The sequence below is a fragment of the Lutra lutra genome, chromosome 15 (assembly GCF_902655055.1).
Source record: "Lutra lutra chromosome 15, mLutLut1.2, whole genome shotgun sequence".
In the NCBI taxonomy this organism is placed as follows: Eukaryota; Metazoa; Chordata; class Mammalia; order Carnivora; family Mustelidae; genus Lutra; species Lutra lutra.
The window spans coordinates 30,465,315-30,487,192 of NC_062292.1; the positions used below are offsets into that span (position 1 = coordinate 30,465,315).

At 48.3% G+C, this 21,878-nt stretch overlaps 1 protein-coding gene across 5 annotated transcripts in view; it reads right to left on the reverse strand.

The window, feature by feature from the left end:
- LOC125086411 (uncharacterized) overlaps positions 1–21,878 on the reverse strand; it is a 101,093-nt gene that overhangs the window by 14,319 nt on the left and 64,896 nt on the right. The window contains exons 5-6 of one of the 5 annotated variants that reach the window (XM_047705728.1): positions 15,320–15,433; positions 2,887–3,037 (exon numbers count right to left, since the gene is read on the reverse strand). The exons of 1 other annotated variant lie outside the window; for it this stretch is intronic. In XM_047705728.1, the coding sequence (XP_047561684.1) occupies positions 2,970–3,037; positions 15,320–15,433 (182 nt within the window). In that variant the 3' untranslated portion in view covers positions 2,887–2,969. Of the gene's footprint in view, positions 1–2,886; positions 3,038–15,319; positions 15,434–21,606; positions 21,815–21,878 lie in introns of those variants that run through there. 3 more of the 5 variants (XM_047705726.1, XR_007123183.1, XR_007123185.1) reach the window with 3 other exon arrangements.

The following is a 21,878-nucleotide window of genomic DNA, read 5'->3' on the forward strand; positions in this document are numbered from 1 at the left end:
AACAGGTCCTACGAGAGGACCTCTGAACTCACAGAAAATACTGAGTACCACTCATCAGGAGGGAAATGCACACAGAAACCACAGTGACACATCACTATATGTCCACCTGGATGATGAATGTCAGAAAGACGGGTGACCCCAGCGCTGGAAATAATGTGGAGCAACAAAAGCTCCCATTGTCACTGGAGGGCATGCAAAATGGTGCAGTCGCATCAGAAGCTGTTTGCAATACAGACCTGCAGTCACCCTGTGGCCCTAAGATTCCAGTCTTGAGTAGGGAAGTACCAAGAAGTCATCACATAACCCGCGACATGTACAGTGTCACATATGGGAACACTCATGGCAGCATCACTGGAGTGAGGCGAGTGTCGGCCAGGAGTCAAGTGGATAAACAGTGTATGGTGGGTTCACCCGACAGCACACCCCATGGACATTGTTTAGAGCTACACCTGAACGATTGGGTGAATTTCTCAAATATGGTGCAGGCGGAAATGCACTCTGTGATTATAAAAAGTTCAAAATCAGGTAACAAATACAGTGTTTAAGGATTCATCCTCAAGTGGTAAAATACTGAAAAACGAATAAAAGCAAAGACGTGATAACCATGAAAGTCAGGATAGTGGCTGCTTCAAGGGAGAGGCAAAGGGTGTACCTGGAGGGGGCACGCAGGGGTTTTCGGAGTGTTGCCAATAGTCTCTTTTCCCCCGAGCATTGGCTTCATAATAATTTGAAAATCTTACTGTTATCTTTCATGCACTTTTCTCTTTTTTACTTTATTGCAAGATTTATTTATTTATTTTAGAGAGACAATGGGAGTGAGAGCAAGTGGAGGGAAGGGCAGAGGGAGAAGAATCTCCAAGCAGACTTCCCGCTGACCACGGAGCCAGACGCCAGGTTCAATCTCAGGACCTGAGATCATGACCTGAGCTAAAACCAGGGGTCAGTCGCTCAACTGACTGAGCTACCCAGGTGTCCCTTATGTATTTTGTTTAAATTTGTGTTATATTTCATGCCTTTATTTTTTTTTTAAGATTTTATTTATTTATTCAGGAAAGACAGAGAGAGAGAGGGCACAAGCTGGGGGAGCAGCAGGCAGAGGGAGAAGCAGACTCCCCGTGGAGCAAGGAGCCTGATGTGGGACTCAATCCCAGGACTCTGGGATCATGAGCTGAGCTGAAGGCAGATGTAAACCAACTGAGCCACGCAGGCGCCCTTTCACAACTTCAAATACACACGCACGCACACGCACGCACGCGTGCACACACACACACACACACACACACATATTTAAATGTGTTTCTTTAAAATGAAACAAAAAAGAGGAAGAGCCTGTAGACAGACCTGGCTCATGCTTCTGAGGGCTCCCACCCCTTATCTGACGGTTAAGAGGTGAAGATTCTTCCACAGTGTGGACATAAGGACCAGTCACAGGTTAATTTCATGATATGATACAGCATTTTCATCTCTCTCTTTCTGAAACCAAAGAAATACTATTAGTGGACACATCGTCTGCAGCAGAAGCGCCCCAACACCCCAGCTGGACAGAGAGCGAGGAGGACGTGCCTCACATCCTGGCCATTTATGCTGCCTCGTTTCCCCCTGACAGACAAACGGCCTCACCCAGGTCCCCGCCACACCTCTGGGCATGGGCGCTTCCAGCACTCTGATCGTGACTGGTACATTGGGAAGTCCCTTTTCACCCACAGACATTTGTTTCTTAATGAAAACGACATGCAGATGTTAACATGTATTACGGCCGTATTCACTCACAGCAGTATAACGAACTACCTTTTACGAGCTGAAAATGATGGGCCTACTGTGCAGAAGGTGCCACATGGGGTAGAAATGAGACTGAAGAGCACTCCGTTCTCGGCTCCTCCCCAGCCTGGTCTCACTGTCTCTCTCCAGATCAATAAATGATTCATGGGGCACCTGGGTGGCTCCGTGGGTTAAGCGTCTGCCTTCAGCTCAGGTCATGATCTCAGGGTCCAGGGATCAAGCCCCACACTGGGCTCCCTCCTTGGCGGAGAGCCTGCTTCTCCCTCTCCTGCTGCCCCAGCTTGTGAATCTCTCTCTCAAATGAATAAACCTTTAAAAATAAAATGCTTCATTACATGTCTACAAAATGTAATAATATTATGTCACCCTCATTTGCTAAATTAATATTCATAACAGTGTCAGTACATCTAGAAACAATGACAAGAATTCCAAATATGAATGAGGGATCACAGTCAATCATGAATTAAGTGAACTGTTCACAGCCAGATTACTTCAAAGGCAAATTATTTTTAAAACATCATCAAAGTATTTATAGCAAAAATTTACATTTAATGTAGCATTTTATTTGTTTTAATGTTGTAGGCTAAGGCCTCAGAAAGAAAGAGTTCCTTGCGTCTTTGAACAGGCCTGGCCAGTGTTGTCCTGAATCCACAAAGAAGGGCCACTGGAGCCATCAGTAAGTCCAGCTCTCTGCACAATGACCAAAACACTGTTGGTCTTCCAACGTCCAAACTTCTGTGATTACAAGCAAAGGATCCAGAGTCAGACTGCCCGGGTTCGAACCTTCCCTCCATACTTCACCTTGTGTCTTTAGGCAAGTCAACCTCTCTGGGCCTCATTTCCCTCCTCCTCCTAATAGAACCCACTTTAAGAGCCTGGGAGAAGCAGCCAAGTTAATATATGTACAGCACAGGCAAACTGCCCAGCCCAAAGCGAGTGTGGAATAAATATGTCATTCATGGAAATCTGGGATCTGCTGTGGGATCCGCATCCCACAGCCTTACCATGTAAGCATTTTCATGGCTTTCCAAAGTGAGTGTTTGCCAGGGGGACAGAGACACTCCTTCCCCCACATTCCTCGGGATGTGGTGAGGGTGCCTGGGGCAGGCAGATCCTGGAGGGCTTTCAGGGCAGGGCGCGGCATCGCGCTGAGCAGAGAGCTAGAAATCTGGGGCACAGACCTGACCCTCTTAGTGGAGCGCCTCACTCTGTTGGCTCTCCAGTGGTTCCCAGCCCCCCTGTGGTGGGTGATTTATGCCTGCAGAGAGAAAAAGGAGAATTTTTGCAGAACTACATGATTAATTAATCAACAGCTGAGTGGTTGATCTGCAGCAAATGGATGTTTCCTACAGAGGAATCAATTACTTGAATGCCAGTTTAGTGTTTTATAGGCCCTTAAAACATCAAAACGATTCTTTATAAACATCCATTTTGTTCTGGGGAAATGAACAGAGGGAGGGAAAAACAGAAGGAAGGAAAAGCTAGAACCAAAGGATTTGTAGTATGAGCTCATGTGTGAAAGAAAGAAACCAGACTCCACATTTGTGCATGTTATGTGTATAAATATGTAGAAAAAAGGCTGAAAGAGTGCCCAAGACGTGTTCCACAGCATCACCTCTGCTGGGGAAGAGCAGACCATCCCACAGGGGCTGTGATGGGAGTCCACGGGGGAGTGGGAGCCCCAGGGGCCTGCAGAGACACCCCCCGCCCATAGAAAGAGAGAAGACTTTGGTGAATCAGCTGGGTCCCCTGAACCTCCAGGTGAACTCACGCGTCCACACCCCAGTGGAGGTCCCACAACCCAGAGGTGGGTATGGAAGGGAACAGCAAGGGATCCTTGCCGGGAGAGAAGAAACCCCCCGCTGCACCTTACAGGCTGACGAGCAGCACTGGGCAAAGAAGGCAGGAAAGGGGCCAGTGGGCTGGAGGCTCACTTGGCTGTGACAGTCCCCACAGAGCAAGCCCATCTTCACACCTGTGTCCAGCAGAATGGCCAAGAGGCTAGGACTCTGACAGTGACCTTCACTCTCTCTGTCTAGCGTCCCAGATGGGTGATGTCTGCGGGCCATGGCAGCCTCAGCAGCCCTGTCATCAGCAGTGTGTCTGTCTCATAGAGCCCCGGGTAGCTTGGGTCGCCAGAAGCCCATCACTCCGCTAAACCTCCTGCTCTTCTGGCAGACAGGCCTCCAACGTTCTCTCGCCAGCACCATGCCCTCAGCACTACACTCAAGGATGAATAAGAGACAACTATGGTTCAGCGGGTTTGGGGTCTATGACAGCAGGAAGAGCAGCGGAGTACATGGCAAGAGCCCCTGACCCTGCCTAGAGTAGAAGGAGCAATCGGGAGGCGATCACCCCCCGGCAGAGCCTGGGAAAGAGGGGAACCAGGAGAAGGGCTGGAGCTGATGCAGACAAATGGGGATGAATGTCCACACACTGTGTCCCCTGCTGCCAATGCACCTGAACCCAATCCTCCCAGATGGCTGGCTGCACTGTGATCTCTGCCACACACCACATGGGGCATCACCCACTGTTCTCTGGCCCCAGCATTGTTTGAGCTCCATTTGAATACATATGTGACTATGGGCAAACGTGGCTGGACCCTAAAAGAAGAAGCCTGTGACTCCAGCCCCCCAAGAAGCTGTAGGTTCTGCTGTCAGGAGGCTTCGCTGAGAATGGGCGATAACCAAGTAAAGTTGCTCACACATGCTCTGAGCAGTCATCCTTGGTCGTCCACTCCAGAAACTGGAAACTTAACGCTCAATATACTTGTCTTGGGATTTTAATATGCATTTTCCTTCCCTCCCCTTCCCACTCACTCATGTCTGCCTCTGCTGTGACTCGGGTCATGCCTTATAATATCGAGCGGACTCCAACAGGTTTCCAAATCACCTTTTTAAATTTTTTTTAACTCTTAGTTATTTGTTTGAGAGAAAGAGAGCGAACAGGCATGCACATGAGGCGGGGGAGGGGCAGAGGGAAGAGCAGGGAGGGAACCCGATGCGGGGCTCGATCGCAGGATCCCAGAATCATTACCTGAGCTGAAGGCAGACACTTAACCAACTGAGCCACCCACGCACCCCCAAATCTTCTTTTTTTTTAAGAACAGATGGAACATGAGTCTAGATCTAGGCATTCAGGCGCCAAAGAACAGAAGGAGGTCAGGGAAACTTTTTACTCCCCCTGACAAGTACCCACTGAACATCTTGGTATAAGATGTGTTAAATACTAAGTAGAAAGCAAGTCCGACAGCCAGTATTTCTCCCAACAGGGACAATCAGACACAGCAAGACCACTTTACAAAAGGGAACAAGCAGAACGAGTCAGAAACGAGGAACAAATGACAGGTCAGCATTCAGAGAAAGAAAAGGTCATTGTCAGAGAGACAACTACAACATTCCCCCAAACTGAAAGAGTAAACTCTAAGTCAGTTCTTAAAGGGTGAGATTTGACAGGTACAAAAACTATCCTAAAGATCCAGTATTCCTAGGGCCCAACCCTGGCTAACCAAGCAAATTCTTGCTGCATTGTTACAGAGCCAAAGTTGAAGCAGAGAAAATGACACAAAAATTGTAGGGATCACGGGTCGCCTGGGGGCTCAGTCGGTTCAGTGTCTGCCTTCAGCTCAGGTCATGATCCCGGGGTCCTATGATCGAGTCCTGAGTCAGGCTCCACGCTCAGTGGGGAGTCTGCTGCTTCCTCTGCTGCTCCCCCTGCTTGTGCACTCTCACTTGCTCTCTCAAATAAATAAATAAAATCTTAAAAAAAAAAAGTTGGGATCGGATTAGCGAATACCCAGACTCCATGGTTGTCAGAGGCAGCTGCTGCTGGGGGCTCCCACTCAGGATACCTGCGAGCAGAGATGCCTTTGCACACACACCCCGAGTGCGCACAGTAGGGACATCTCCACATCGCAGGTGGGTGCTCTGAACCTGAGGTCTTCAAGTGTTTTAAATGTACAATAACAGGTGTTGGCAAGGACGTGGACGAGAAAAGGGAACCCTCATGCACTGTGGGTGAGAATACAGACAGGTATAGCTGTTGTGGACAACAGGATGGAGCGTTCTCAAAAAGTTAGAAATAGAGCTACCCTATGATCCAGTAATTCCAATGCTGGGAATTTACCTAAAGAATATGAAAACACTAATTCAAAAAGATATATATGCCCCTGTGCGGTCAACTGCAGTATTGTTTACAATAGCCAAATTATGGAAGCGGCCCAAGTGTCCATCAATAGATGAATGGATAAAGAAGATGTGGCATATCACAATAGAATATTACTCAGCCATGAAAAAGAATGAAAACTTGCCTTTTGCAGCAACATGAGTGGACCTAGAGGATACAATGCTAAGTGACACAGTCCGTCAAAGACATATACCACCTGATCTCACTCATATGTGGAATTAAGAAGCAACACAAAGAGAAAAAGATTTAAAAAAAACAGACTCTTAAATACAGGGAACTAAATGGGAGCTGGGGATTAAGACTACACTTATGATGAGCACTGAGTATTATACAGAATGCTGAATCATTATATACCTGAAACTAATAGAACACTGTATGTTATTACACTTGAATTTTTTTTAAAAATGGTTAAAAAAAAAAGCACAACTCACTCTCACAACCACCTTATTATGATTGCACAGAAACTGCCCATTAAAATTTGACTTGTTGGAGCACCTGGATGGCTCAGTCAGTTGAGCTTCCCACTCGTGATTTGGCTCAGGTCCTGATCTCAAGGTCGTGAGATTGAGCCCTGTGTGGGGCTCCATGCTCAATACAGAGTCTGCTGGAGATTCTCCCTCTTCCTCTGCCTCTGCCCCTCCCTGACCACTTGTTCTCTATATATATATGTCTTTCTTTCAAATAAATAAGTAAAATCTTTAAAATTTGACCTGTTGTGTTAAGTTTCCTATTGAGACGCAATGCACTGACCAGAGAACATCAGTGTCTTGGTCTCGAAAGGAGCTAAATTATTCATTATCAGTGAACAAAATCATGTACTAGATTCCTTATGAATCTATTGTGACATAGGGCAGTATGTATCACCCTAGAGAGACTGATCCATTCTGGGTGTGCTGAGTCTAGGAAGCTAAGGGCACAAGTCGATGCAAATTTGCCAAGGTAAATGGCATGAGCACTCGCCCTTCAACAGAGCACTCTGTAATGAAAAGAGGAATCAAAATAATGAATTCATGCATGGAGAAGCCAAGGTATTAAAAAAAAAAAAAACTAGTGGTAATCTGGTTTCAGTTAAACATAGAAAGAAATCCTGGTAACTACAGTTATAAAATATGACAAAAGCACTATAAATCTTGGAAGAAGTGTTACACAATTCTAAAATAATAATAATTTGATGATAATATATTGGGAAAAATTTCACAACATGCCAAAACCAGGAGATTGAAAAGAGAGGTGCTGTTGGAGTATAATTTTTTCCCATTTCACAAGGAGAGTCAAGACACTGATTCATTTATGAAGATTGATAGGTTAGGAAATGTAAGTTTAATATATTATTTAAAGGAAAAAAGTTAATTACAGACTGACTTCCAGCTCAGATGGAAAAATAGAGACTAGATTTACCTCCCGCATGAACCAACTAAGAAAACAGACAAACTCTATAAAACTATGGTGTTCAAGACACTGGAAAGCAGGCAGTGAAGGATGGTGATCTCTGAGAAGCAGAATGTGAGTCCAACGCTGGCCTACCTTCCTGTCTTCCTTGAGTTTCTGGGCTATGGCTCAGAGAGTGGGGAGGAGAATGGGGGCAGAGCCTCATGGTATCCCTGAGTCGAGGACACAGATATGGGAGTACGGGAAGGCCGAGACAGCCCTAGTGTTCCAGGACCAAGTAGCAAAGATGAGAGAGTTGTACACAGAAAGAGCTCAGAAGATCTATAGAAAGTCCTCCTCCAGGCATCAGCTGAGTACTGACCAGCTCCTATGTGTGAAGAAACTAAGGCTGGGCAAAGAAACTCAAGAAAAGCTTAGAAAGAACAAGACTTGGAGGTTCCACGATGACAGCTGTTACCAGCCACGTGTTACCAGCCAGAGTGAGAACTCATGATAACTCACAGCACCTCAGTCGAGTATGCAGAAGGTCTGTGTCAGGATTGGGGGGAAATTCTCCCCAGATTAAATGCTGCTTCATCCCATTTAACAGATATTAAAAGAAGACTGGAAAGTATCCAACTGGTAACTTCATCACATCCCAAAATAAAGTTCGATAATATTTAGAGGAAATGCAAAAGTATCCAGGACCCAAGAAGGTAAAATTAAGTGTCTGGCATCCAATAAAAAATTACAAAGTATGCAAAAAGGCAGGAAAATATAATTTATAACAAGGAGAAAAATCTATGAACTGAAACATCCAGAAATCACAATAATGATAGAATTGGTGGGCATGGCTATAAAAACACTTGTTATAACTGTATTTCACATGATCAAAAGGAATCCTTTCCTACATACACTGATCTAGAACCCTCAGAATCCTTTCCTGTGTATGATGATCTATAACTCACAGAACCCTTTCCTAGGATGCATGCTGATCTGGAACCCTCAGAATCCTTTCCTGAAATGTTTGCTGATCTAGAAACCTCATAATCCTTTCCTGTATATGCTGATCTAGAACTCCCAGAATCCTTTCCTACATACAGTGATCTAGAATTCTCAGAATACTTCCCTGCATATGCTGATCTAGACCATCAGAATCCTTTCCTACATATGCTCTCCCAGCTCATGCCAGAGAATGGTGTAGAGGTCTTGGCCTCTCACTTCTCCAGCCAGGCTATGGTAGGACTCAACCTTATTTACCAGCCTGGTGACATTGTCTTGAAGAGGGAGTGCTACCCTTTAACAGAGGAACAGGTTACTTCTGTGGGCCCAGAAGGTTCAGAGGGACCTAGAGATTCAAGATTTTACTGACACAAATGTCCCCACTGCATGCGTCAGGATTCCACTCTGCCCCACTCAAGGCCCTGACCTTGTGTAGCAGACTTAAGAGAACTGAGAATTCAGTCCTCTCTCAGACACCTGCTATTCTTCCAATTAAGTTCTGGGCCATTTGGTGCAACCTTCATGCTTGGCCTTAATAGGTGATTACCTTTAGCCTTCATTGTCTGTCTTCAATGCACTGATTGCCCCTGTAGTCAACCCTCCAGTTCTAGCTTCCTTTTCTAGATTACTACTTACTTCTTCCTTTACGGACAAATGCCTGCCATATTACCCTGTCCAGTGCATTTGTTCTAGCTGACCCCAGTTAAAGTTTTGATGGCTTCATCACTACAGCACCCCAGGGGCAATCCAAGCTCCCCCCATCAGTGACAGACATCTCCTGACCAGTAGGATGGAGGGCGATCAATACAGGTGTCCAGTACAGGTTTGCTGAATGGATGGTACATAAGGTGTATGGCTGACTGGACGGATGGAGTTCCATTGAATTCTACCTGGTTAGCCTGAGAAATAACTGAAAAACACTGGCATTTCCTCACCAAAAATTTTCCTTTAATAAGAACACTAGGCAATCAACAGAGATAGAAAAAGCAATTCTTTTTTTTTTTCCAAAAAGATTTATTTATTTATTTGGGAGAGAGAGAGCATGAACAGGGAGAGGGGCAGAAGGAGAGGGAAAGAGAGAATCTCAAACGGACTCCCCACAGAGCACAGAGCCTGATGCAGGGCTCAATCTCACGACTCCGAGTTCACAACCTGAGCTGAAACCAAGAGTTAGACGCTTAGCCAACTGAGCCATCCAGGTGCCCCCAAAAGAGCAATTCCTTGGAGGACTTCTGGTTTCTCAGTAATTAACAATGAATTAGTGAAGTCACAATTAAAATGAACAGTTCTTAACCAAATATATTATGACCATGAAACCCTAATCTAAGTTCTAATAAACTTCAGTCAGCATCAGATTCAGCATCTGAATCGTTGATTCAGAAGGGCCCAAGGAGACCTTGTTTCCTCCAGGCCCGGGCACCCAGAGGGTCAAAAGTGTCTACTCTCAGCACTGCCTCCTTTAAGATTTATGGTGCAGGAACCAGCCAAAGCCCAGGAAAGAAAAGGGAAAAGATGGAATTTCTTAACATCGAAGCCTCTAGCATTGTTTCCAGACCAATTCAGAGTTACAGGGCCCCCTCTGTTCTTCCCTACTCATTTATCAAATTGCCAGAGAAGCTAAAACATCTCCAACTGTTAGAAAACATTGCTGTTCTGAATTTTGACAACCTTTTGTTCATTCAGCCTTCAGCGTGGAGACGGCCTTGCAGGTGTAAACACAGGTAGCCCTAGCTACTCACCCACCCTGGGGCCATCGATGACTCCTTCAACGATCTGATTACGTGGCTGAATGTCTTCCTTCTGGCTGACGACTGTCACCGGCTTTGTTGCTAAAAATCCATGCTCTCTCTAGAGCTATGCCATGCCCCGCATCACATGTGCCCCATCTCTGCCTCTTTGGGAAAGATGCTCTATGGGGACCACAGGTGGACAATGGGACATCGTAGCTTCCAGCACACTGATTTGTCAGAGCTGAGTCTTCTGCTGACCTTAATTCCATGGGAGTTGGAGGACACATCTGGATCGGGACCAGAGGGACTGTGTGAAGTAAGGCAGCGCTGGCAGTTGGGCATGCATTCACAAATGTTTGTGAGCATCCATGACGAGTCGGAGCTGCTGACACTACACAGGCCCTGCCTTCCAGAAGCTTCTAGGGGGGAGAACGTATGTCTGTACATATAAACGTAATACACAATAAACTGCAGGAAGATCTATGAGGGTTTAGGTCCAGGAAGTTCTGAGAGGGAGCACAGCGTGATCTGCTCTAGTCTGGGAGGACAAGGAAGGCTTGCCGGGGGACCCGGAGTCTGGGCCACTCACAGCCTGTGGCCTCGCCTGCTCCACCTCCTCCCCACCCCAGGGCAGAAGCCTGAAGACTGCATTTTGGACTCCCCTGACAGCTGGTTCTGCGCTGGAAGGCACTGGAAGGAGACGGGAAAGCTGGAGGCAGGGAGAGGTGGTCTTCATCGTGATGCTGGGGGTGTGGCAACTAAGCAGCAGGGTGGCCGTGGGCTCAGGGCAACACCATACCCTTGTCTGCACATCCAGCCCCAGGGGCGGACGGCCTTCCTGAAACAGCCAGCGTTTGAATCAGTCCTTCTTCCCCTTGCTGGATCCCACTGTGATAAGACCTTTGTTACCAAATTCCCTCCCTTTAAAAACCTAGAGCAGTTTATGCTCCACAACTAAACTAACGCTCAGCTCCTAATGCAGCCCAGCAAATGGACCCAAAGATAGGAATTGGGATTGGTTATTGGGGTGCCTTGGCTCGAGTGTAGTGACTTGCTTGATGCCAGTGGGAGACGCGATACTGGCATCCGTGCTATGCAGTGGCCAACGGTCACCTAAATTCTCACTGCTGTCTGCTTGGGAGGAAGTGCTCCGGAAGGCAAGGCTTGAGGAGAGCCAGCATGGCCTAACTGACCATTTGGGTAGAAATGATGAACATAAAGGGCTCTGGATGGGCTGGCTGTTTCTGAACACCGAGTTCCCAGGGAAAACGACAGCTCCAAGCTTTACCATCTCAGCTGATGTCAAGGCTAGAGACCCATAAAGACTCTCCAACTGTGAAAGAGAACCTCGTGTCTCTCACAGCTGTGGAGCCAATCTACTAAAAAGTCAGACCTCAAATCTGATCCTATAGTTCACAGAATTATAATTAACAGGCTCCCTGGGGCTCTTCTGTGACCTGTGATCTAGAACCAATCAACCAACCAAGTTGCTGTTCTAGGTCTTGAGTATTGAGGCGCACAAGACCAGCAGCTCTCACACCTGCAGAGAAGTCCATGTGCAGATCTGAGGAAAGGCATTCCCAGCAGAGTGTAAGGCCTTGGCAGGAAGCCAGCATGGTGAGTATGAGGGCCAGGGTCAGGCCAGAGCAAACAAAGAGGAGCACAGAGGGAGAGGGCACCAGAGAGGCCAGTAAGGACTTCCTTCATTCTGGGACATTCTGGTTTAACAGAAGCCAACTGAAGGTGTTAAGCACGTGGTATACTGCAGATCTGACACTAGCCACCCAGAATTTGCACAGATCCCTGGGGTTCAAGGGCACAGCCCCCAGGAAGGCTGTCATTACTTCAGCACCAGTGCGGGTTCAGGGTCCTGAGGCCACCCACACTTTTGACCTATTAGGTACAAATTCAGGGGTTTCTATGACCCCCTCAGCTCTCAGGAAAGCTCTACACTTCTGATTATAGTTGCACATAAAGGGTACAAATTGAGACCAGCCACATGAAAAAACACATAAAGCCAGGTCTGAGTCCTCTCCCCAGGGACTCAGGGTATGTCACCAAGCAGGGCAGCTCACCTGAGCCTCCATGTCCAGAGCGTCTGCTGGGGCTTCATCAGCATGGGCATGGCTGATTGAATCGTTGGCCCACGTGGATGAACTGTGTCTTCAACACCCATCTCCTCCCCCAAGGGCAGGCTGACCTCCATGGCTCACAGCCCAACTAACTCTCTGATCACATGGTGAGTGTTTCTGATGTGGCCTGTCCCCATCCTGAGTCATCCTGTTAGCATAAACTATCAAGACCCACCACAAAAAACAATGGCACTCCATCACTTGGGAAATCCTAAGGGTTTAGAAGCTCTGTGATAGGAACCTGGGACAAAGACCAGAGGAATTCTTTATTCTAGAACAGCAGGAGAGGATCGTGCTCTGAGTTAAATTTCAGAAAGATCATTGCAGCTGCTCCATGGAGGGTTGGACCGCAGGTGTGACAGTGGAACCTACAGTGGCCTTCCCACCACACATTCCTGAGCAGACGCCATTTTCCAAACTGGGTTCTCCCGCCTTCACATTGATTCTGGGAGCTACATATACACTGGTAACAAGTCATTTCTGCTCAGGTTCACCAGGGTTGGTTTCTGTAGTTCTCTACCAAGAACCCTGAGCACTGCTTGCCTTTTTACCATTAGGCTCCCATGGTCTCTCTTCCACAGAACAGAATGCAGCCGACCCTCCTTTCCTCAGTCGACACATTCCACTTCCAGACACTCAGTCTGCAGGTCAGTCCCATGTCCTCTCTTTGCTCAAGGTTTGCTCTTCAGAAGGCAGGGCCACATAACACAAATATCTTTGCTAGGATCTCCTGTGCCTAAATTATTATAGGTAGAGCAGATACCCCAAACTTTGCTTCCTATGAGTATGGGGAGTGCAGACAGCCAGGGAAGAGAATGCACAAATTTCAAGAAGGAAACCGAGCTGATCCTGGAAGGGTTGTAGCATTTGCCGAGAACAGGAAGGATTCAGGCCACGTCACAGCAGAGGGATCTGATAGGAGGCGGGGGGCATGGGCCTGGCCAGGAAGAGGGAGGCCCTATGATGGAGGCTGGAACACTCGGCAGAAAGGTTCAACTTGCCAAGAAAACAGGAAACCACCGAATCTTTGTATGGAGAAGGGTATGATGGAAGTACAATCTCAACAGTGGTAGCAAGGTGGGTTGGAAGTGATGGTGAGAGAGAGAGAGAAACATTTTTAAAATAGGACACGGGGGACGCCTGGGTGGCTCAGTTGGTTAAGCGGCTGCCTTCAGCTCAGGTCATGATCCCAGAGTCCTGGAATCGAGTCCCACATCGGGCTCCTTGCTCGGCAGGGAGCCTGCTTCTCCCTCTGCCTCTGCCTGACACTCTATCTGCTTGTGCTCACTCTCGCTCTCTCTCTCTCTCTCTGACAAATAAATAAATAAAATCTTAAAAAAAAATAAAATAAAATAAAATAAAATAGGACAGGGTAGTTTACCCTGAGTGGAAAATGGAAGAGAAATGAATCATGATTATACTTATAAAATTCAAAGTCGTTCTTGAGAGAGAGCAGTAAGCCCCAAAGTTATAAGCAATCAACTCACGAATGTCCTGTGAAAAAGAGCCATTGGGTTCACGCCACGTCCTTCCGGCTTGTTGCTGAGGATGAGACGCCACAGCCCAGGCTGCTAATGGCAGGCACGCTCAGATCTAACCATCGGCTGCTTCTCCTTGAAGGCATATGGTGTGTTTTTGCTGACTCAGCCCCATTTTCCCAATATGGAAGATTTATTTTTCCCAACACACACGCACACTTTTCAAAAACCTCTTCTCCCTCTTTCCTCTCGCACAACTTGTGCTCCATTCCTGCAGGAAAATGTCCCTCCCTTTGCCTTCCTCTTTTTCCATGTGTGAGCCAAGGAAACATGAGCCCAGTCACGGTCACCATACAGAAGGGCCAGAGGCTGTCCATAGGAGGAGGAAGGAAAGGCCGGCATTTGGAAGTGAGATTTAATGTCCTGAAGAACCCCCAGCCCCAATCTGGAAGCCTGAGGGAGGACCCCCGTCGCCCTGCAGATTCTCTACCATGGCGCTGATCTATACGTTCATCCTCCTTAATTAGTCCTATTTTCCCACAGGCAGCATCATCCAGTAAAAATGAAAACATTCCTTAATCAATTTCAGGCATGAGAGATTAAATTACTTACATCGGTGCTGAGTATGCTCTTACACTGTTGCAAGGAAAATGGGTTTGGTTTTTTTGTTGTTTTTTTTTTTTTTACAAATTTTTCTAGCAAATCTACAACATGGCGTCAATATTATGAAGTTCAAATGGCTTTCGTGGGCCAGCCTGGGAACCCAGCTGCACTTATAATGGCATTTTTATGAGAAAGTGCATTCGACCCTCAAGCAAACAGACTTTCAGGCTGATTTCCGGAAGATGCGGTTTTTCAAAGTCGAACACTGTTTAACGCCTAATCAAATATTCTAATGAGAAATATGAAGTTATATAATTATTTTAAGTATAGTAACGGAGAATTCCAACACGCATGTTTAACGCATGAGACTTCCTTTTCTCACCCCTTAATTGGTTCTGGGAAGCAGCCAGTTCTTTCTTTGTTGTTCTAAAGCTGTCGCTGTGAATTCTGCTAGCTCACAGAGCGGAAAAAAGACAAGCTGGAGGTATGAGTTCTGCCGCATGCGTCTTCTAACTATATTTATTAATGCTCCTTAAATTATCCTCAAGGCTGGGTGTCTCGCTCAATTTAGAGCATCTCCTCCCTTGGTTCTAGCAGCGCGGTCCTACTTCTGTTGTTCACACAGCCAGATGCAGCTGCATTTATTTACATTTTTTAAATGAATGAAACTCACAGCTTGTTGACACACCGGAGAGTCTCAAAGTGCCCCATTTACAGCCATCCTCCCCACGACATCCGCAGGGAGGGGGGGCAGCGGGGGCAGCGGGGGCGGAATTAGCCCCACTTTGCAGCAGAGCTGATTTTCAAGAGAAAGGCTCGAGTGGAAAGGAAGGTTTTCGAAAGCCTTAATTCAGGAGTGATACAGAAGAAACTATTTTGGTTGCATTTCAAGTTTCCAACTGAAATTCCAAGTCGAGGCCAGGAGACAAAAACCAGAGGAGCACAAGGGAAGGGAAATACAGCTGCATTTCCGTTGTAGACTCACGAAGGCTACCCCCCTCCCCCACCCAACCCGATTCTCCAGTTTCCAACTTCCGCCTACCGAGAAGGAAGCAGAAATCCTGCAGCCATGACACGCCTGTACGCCCGTGGAGGCCAGCCTCCTCACCGTCCCACTGTGTGGTTTCGGTCGTCTTCGAGCACTGGCTGGCGTGTCCTGAGAGCACAGGGCATAGAAGTGGATAAAATGCAGCAGCGTCTCTGAAGCAGCTTACAATCTGGAGGGAAAGCAAACAGTTATAATATACAGCATATTTGACTCTAGTAGAGGAGAGAGCAGAACAGTGTGGAAAGGCAAAGTGGGGACTGACGAATTCCAAGTGCGTGGCTTAGGGAAAGCCACCTGGAGAGGTGGGTCTGAGTGGAAATGAAGAGGATCCCGCAGATAGCCAAGTGAAAACACAGAGGCAGGAATGGCACAAGGTGCCATGTGGCGAGTGTCCGGGACACAGACACAGCAGGTGAGGAAGCTGGAAAGGTGGGCTGGGGCTGCACCCTCGAGGGTCTTGAGGCCACAACCAGGAGTTGAACCAGATACTTTGGGCAAGGAGAGCCACTGAAAATTTTGAGGGAGTAAAACTGTCTGACCCGTGTCATAAGACCATCCATGTGACAATGAAGAAAATGGGCTGGAAATCTGACTGTCAAGAAGCTATGGAGATATCCAGAGTACAGTTCATAAGGACATGAGTTAGAGCAGAACCATGGCCTTGGATTGGGGAGCTCAGAAGAAGAAAACACAAGAGGTGGCAATTGATTACTTGGACGTCAAGAGACACTGGAGTCTAAAGAGAGCAGGGAACCAGTGGGGGAAGCTGGCCAAGCCCCCAGCCCCAGTGACAACAAGGGTAGAAGTCCCAGGAGCCACGAGTCACAGAGAAGACACCGTCCAAGATATGGTGAGAGTGAGTTATGTTCCTGGCAGCTAACCAAGGGGCATGGGGTTTAAAAATTCCCCCAAACCAAAGCTCTTTGAGATGCCCACTGCTGTTCCTCCGGCCACACCAGGAGAGAAGCTTAGGGATGGGTCACGTCCCCTAGCTCCCCTCCACACACCTGCTCATAAATGTTTCAGGACATACACCTCCTCTCCGCCACTCAGTTGAGGGGCAGACAACTCCCATGTCCGAGAGACTCTCTCGGAATGAATTAAGCACAGAACAAATTCAGGAGTTTGGCAAAGCTGAGGCTGAAGACCTCCCCTCAATTACTGTGTCTGATTTTTGTCCTTAGATCTGCTCTTCTCCGTGCCCCAGATCCCCTGCTGTCAGTGGAGGGACCAAGTCCCTTACAAGACTTACGGGAGATGCTGACGCTGAGCAGTCATTCCCAGCCCATCAGGACAGCTGAAATTGTTCGGGCATCTCCCTGAACCCCAGAGTAGACGGCAGTGATCGTTGCTATAACTGCTGTTGTACGCGCCGTGCATTTATGGTGCTTTAGCTCAAGAGCACTTTCCCACATGCTGGCTCATTCATGTCTCCCCACAACCCTGTGAGGAAGGCATTATTTTGCTCTCCCTAATTCTCACACTCAGAAACCCCTTGCACCTCTCTCTCGGGACTGAGTCCGGCCCATCTTTCCAGGTCTTTCTCCGGCCTGTTCTCTCTCCTGCCTGAAGCCCAGCTCACCTGTTTCCCCTGGCTCATGATTCCTGCCTCCAACCATGCCCCTGGTCAGGATTTTCCTCTGCCAATCCTTGCCTTCCAGCGAACAAGACCACAATGATCTGCCCCATTTTTGTAAGGTTGGTCTCTCTCCATCTCTGCCCCGTGACCCTTGAGCATTAGCAGAGTCTACATGACAAAGAGTCCACCATATGCGCCACATTCTGGTGGCTTCCACCAACAGAACTGTGTTCTCCTCCCGTCCGCCAGCCAGGGGTGTGAAATCGAGGTGTCAGCAGGGTTGTGCTCCCCCTGAAGGAACAGAGATCCATCCTGGCCTCTTCTGGCCACTGGCATTTGTTGGCTCGAGCTGCGGTGCATGGGTGTCCACGCCTGTTGTCACATGGCCTTCTCTGTGTGCATCTCTGCTTTCACATGGCACGTGGAATCACCTCTTCTTACAAGGACACCAGCCACGCTGAATTAAGGCCCAGCCTGGTGACCCTGTCTTAACTCTATCGCATCTACAAAGAGCCAATTTCCAGATAAGGTACCATTCTTTGGTCCTAGGGGCTGGGATTTCAACGTTATCTTTCTGGGGGGCACAGTTTGACCAATAGCAGATGTGTTCCGAAGCACAGGCTTGTAGGTGTCTCTGTTTGCCTCATTTCTGAGAAGGCCGAATCCCCAAAGCACGTGAGGACCTGCCAGCACAGCAGCCGTGCCTGCCACTGAGGGATCCGCATGGGGAGTTCTGAAGAAAGCAGCCTCCCGGACCTTTCCGTTGCAGATTCTCTCCTATCTGGGGGGCAAAATCCCAACCTCTCTAATAGCTGTGAGAAGGTGAGAAACGTGACAGATCATGTCTGTGCGAGGCTTCACAAGGCTCAGGGGGAGGACACTGCCTACAGTGATGACGAGTTGTCATGGAAGCTGTATTTAGCCTCTGTCGTTCCAGAAGATGACACCACACTCATGCTGCTCTTACCGCTGGCCTTTTCCAGGTCTGCTCTCTTGAGTCCGCTACTGCTTCTAAAGACTTCCATGCAGGAAAACTTATCTCTGTTCTGAGACCGCAGACTTCGTTACTTGGGTATTCCAAGCTGGCAACTGGTATTTTTAACAGTCATTTTTTTTTAATAGATTCAAGGGACAAAATCTGGTAACATCTCTAGACAGATTGAAGATCTAAAATTCTTAAATCTCCAACTCTAAGCTGTAACTCTCTACTGCCTGGCCTCATCAAATCAACTCAGCATTTCAGTTAATGAGCCCTACCCCTCACCCCCAGAGACAAACCGTCCCGACTCCTTCATGGGCACGTGAGATCCTCGGTCACCCAGTTTAACTGTGCCCACGCCTCAGATCCAATCCCATGTCACTCGTCTGTTTATTCATTCAGCAAGTAATAATGAACCACCTACTATCTGCTTAGCAGGTGTACCTGGGAATGGCACCTTGTTAGGAAATGGGATCTTCCCAGGTGGGATAGAGTTAAGCTGAAGTCATACTGAATCAGGGTGGGTCCTAATCCCATCTGACTGGTGTCCTTATCAGAAGAGAAGAGTTAGATTAGACACTGCAGAACACACCTGACAACCAGAAGGCAGGACCACAGCTAGATGCCTGCAGGTGAGAGGACACGCCAGGGACGGTCGGCAACACCCAGCGCTCAGAGGAAGGCATCAGACAGGTTCTCCCCTGGAGCCCGTGTGGCCCTGCCAACACCTTGACTTTGGACTTCTACCTCCAGAACCAGGAGATAATGTCTGTGGTGTTAAGCCACCCAGCTTGGGTATTTGCTAGGGCAGGCACAGGAAGCAAACAGCAGGTGAACCCCTTGTTGTAGGCAGATGAGGCACCCCTTTTCTCCCCTAATACTTTAATCTCTATCCCAACTCTGTGACTTTGCAAGAGCATCTCACTCCATTTGGAATATCCTCTTCTCTACTCTCCTATCTGGAAATTGGTGAGATCTAACCTTTGCTCGGGACCTAAGTCAGGTCCCTCTGCTCCTTGAAGTTCCCTGGATGATTCCAGCCACGTAAAGCTCCCCTGGATAGGCTAGGATCATATTCACTATGCAATAATACCACATAGTCCTTAATTATTCCCTGTGCTTCCACCACTTATGATCTACGTATCTTCCTGAGCCTCAACTCTCTCCTCTATACATGAGAATAATGGCACTCAACGCCCAAGGTGTTTGCAATGATCACATTAGATGTTCGACTGAGTCCCCTAAAACTGCGAAACAGTGCACTGAGTACCTGTGAAGTCTCCAGCAGGGCGCTCGGCATACAACAGGTACAATTTGGTGGTGGTATTCCTGCTCCTCCTATTATTACTGGCTCAAGTATGTTAGTTTTATCTCCAAAACCAGGTCATTTAAGAGGTTTTAAAAACACAAATACTTCTCTTCTCTGCCTCTGTGACCAGGATAGGTGGATTCCAGTCCATTTAATTTAGCAAGCCATCACTCTATAAACACCTGCCCATTGACCCTGGGCTCCAGGCTAGACATCAGGCCCAGAGTCCGAGTCTCACCCCACCTCCACTGCCACCACCCAGGTAAGAGGCTCTGTCCCCTCTCTCCCAGACAACTACCTGCCCACTCCCAGCACAGCAGGCAGGGGGGCCCTTCTAACTTGTCACGCCATGTCACTCCTCCTCCTTGGATCTTCCATCGGTGCCCATTTCCGAGGAAGATCCGAAGCCCTTACAGCTGTCCCAGACCCTCTGTGCTCAGATCTCTTCTGGTCTGTCTGAGCTGCCCTCCAGCTGCAGCTACAGAGCCTCTGTCTGCACGTTCCCCACTCAGAGGTTCTCTCCCAGGGCCCTGGCCACTGCTCCTACAGGAGACGCTGTTCGTGTCCATGCCGGTCTGTGGTCCCAACCCCAGTACTCTCCTCCACTCAGTATTCCTGAAACATACCTTAAAAGCACACATTCTCATCTTGTGTCTACTCTTAGTTGTGTGACACCCTCCCCCACTTTCCCTTATAGGCCCCAGGAGTGGGTTTCTTTGCCTTTTTCATTCTGCTGCCCAAGTACCTTTGGCACACTGTGGGCAACAGGCGTTTGTGGAGGGAATGAACTCCTTCTCCCCCAGTGGGTTCTAACCACTCTTTTGGTTTCATTTATGCCGAACCCTCTCCCTACTGCCCCTCAGTCATCTGATCATCCCCCCATCCAAACCTCACATATGTATTCTCCTCAGTGTGGCTAAAAGAATACTTGGAAATTTTCATTCGGATCAATGTCACACTCCTGCTAAAAATCCTCCAACTGTTTCTCGTTACTTTCAGGATAAAAACCAAAGTTCTCACTTGGCCTTTACAACCTGGTCCCAACCCACCTTCAGGTCTACACTCCTCTCTTTACTCACTCAGCTGGACTGGACTTTCAGTTCTTCCAAAGTACCACATTCCACCTGGAGCTTGGCTAATATCCACTCTCTCTAGGAAGCCCTAACAGATTCCCCAGGAGTGGGTCTTCCTGTTTTGAACTCCATGCCACCTGAGGGAGCATGGCACATCTCTTCCCCAACATTCAGTAGACAGGGAGTGACATTTCATTCCCCCCTTCCCTGCGAGGCCCCAGGCTGCACGAGGGCGGGATCCACCCCCACCTTATTCCCACTGTACCCCCACGACTAGATCAGAGCTTGGCGTAGAGTAGACATTTAGTAAGCGCTTATTAAACTAATGGGGAAACTGGTGTGCCTGCGAGGGGGGTGCTCTCCACCTCCACTCCTGCTATCCTCAGTCTTCCTCACTGCTCTCTGAAAATCATCTTCCTAAGAAGAAGGAAACGGAAGCCAGAGGCCTGCCCCCTCCAGGTATACAGAGGAGGACGTGTTTGCCCAGAGGGAGAGAGCAGCAGGGGAAGGGCCCCCCGGGACCCATGCCAGGTTGCCAGGAGGTCAAAATTGCAGCTGAAGAGCTGTGCGGTGTTCATCGCGTCCCACCCTCCAGGCCCTGCTCTGCTTGTCTGTGAAGTGTGGATAACAACCCCTGCTTCCAGGGCTGGCAGGTGAGATGCTGAATGTGAAGCGGATTCACAGGCTTTAACACCTGTAACACACACTCATTAACACTGGTAACTGACCTTGTGAATCCTTACATCGGACTGAATAGCAGTAGTGCTCGGGAACAGAGGCATGGGTAGGAACTCCGGCAACTAAGTAAAACGATGTGTCAATGGTCATTCACGTAAGCGGATTATGTCTGGTGCCTCCCCACCCCTCCCCGCGCCCAGCCTTCCTCCCTGAATGACCTCACTCCGGGGTGTGGATGACTGCTGAGGATGGGCTTGGCAGAAACTGCCGGAGCTCCGGAGCTCGGGACAAGTCGAGGGGCCCCAGCAGAGGGACTGCTTTCTGTGGACACACAGGTGCCCGGCATCGCCAGGCTGCTCCCCTCCGTGGGTCTGCAAGCTGCTCTGGCTCAAAGAGTCTCAGTCCCACACCCACATTGGCATGCAGAAATTCAGGACTCCACCTCTGAGCCCTCATAAAACCCATCACATCTGGAAGGGCATGAAGGTAGGGTCTTTATCAGGAAAAAAAAAAAAAAAAAGGTTTACTTTGTGCAGATTAGGCATAACTACAGAGTTAAAAGGACCCTTTCTTCTCCACCATGGAGTCCCTTCTTGGCGCACACACAGAGCACTCCTTGGATGGGCACTGGGAGGTCATCTTGCCTATCTGCTCCTCCCTCCTGGGCTGTGGAGTCCCCTCTGTCCTCTTCCAGCAAGTGTCCTTCACTGGGTCCAACCTTCCCCTTGCACGGCAGCGAAGTCCACAGAGGTCCTGTGTGAACCTGGACGAGGCCCAAGGTCCTTCTAATCACTCAGGGTGGAAACAGCCATTTCTTCTTGCAAATAACGGGCACGTTGATAGCTCTCTTGCCTTCTTTCAAGTCCCTGGCCTGATACAATGGAACAATAATTATGCATCCCTCTTCTGTTCCTGGCTAAATTGGTTTACTCTGC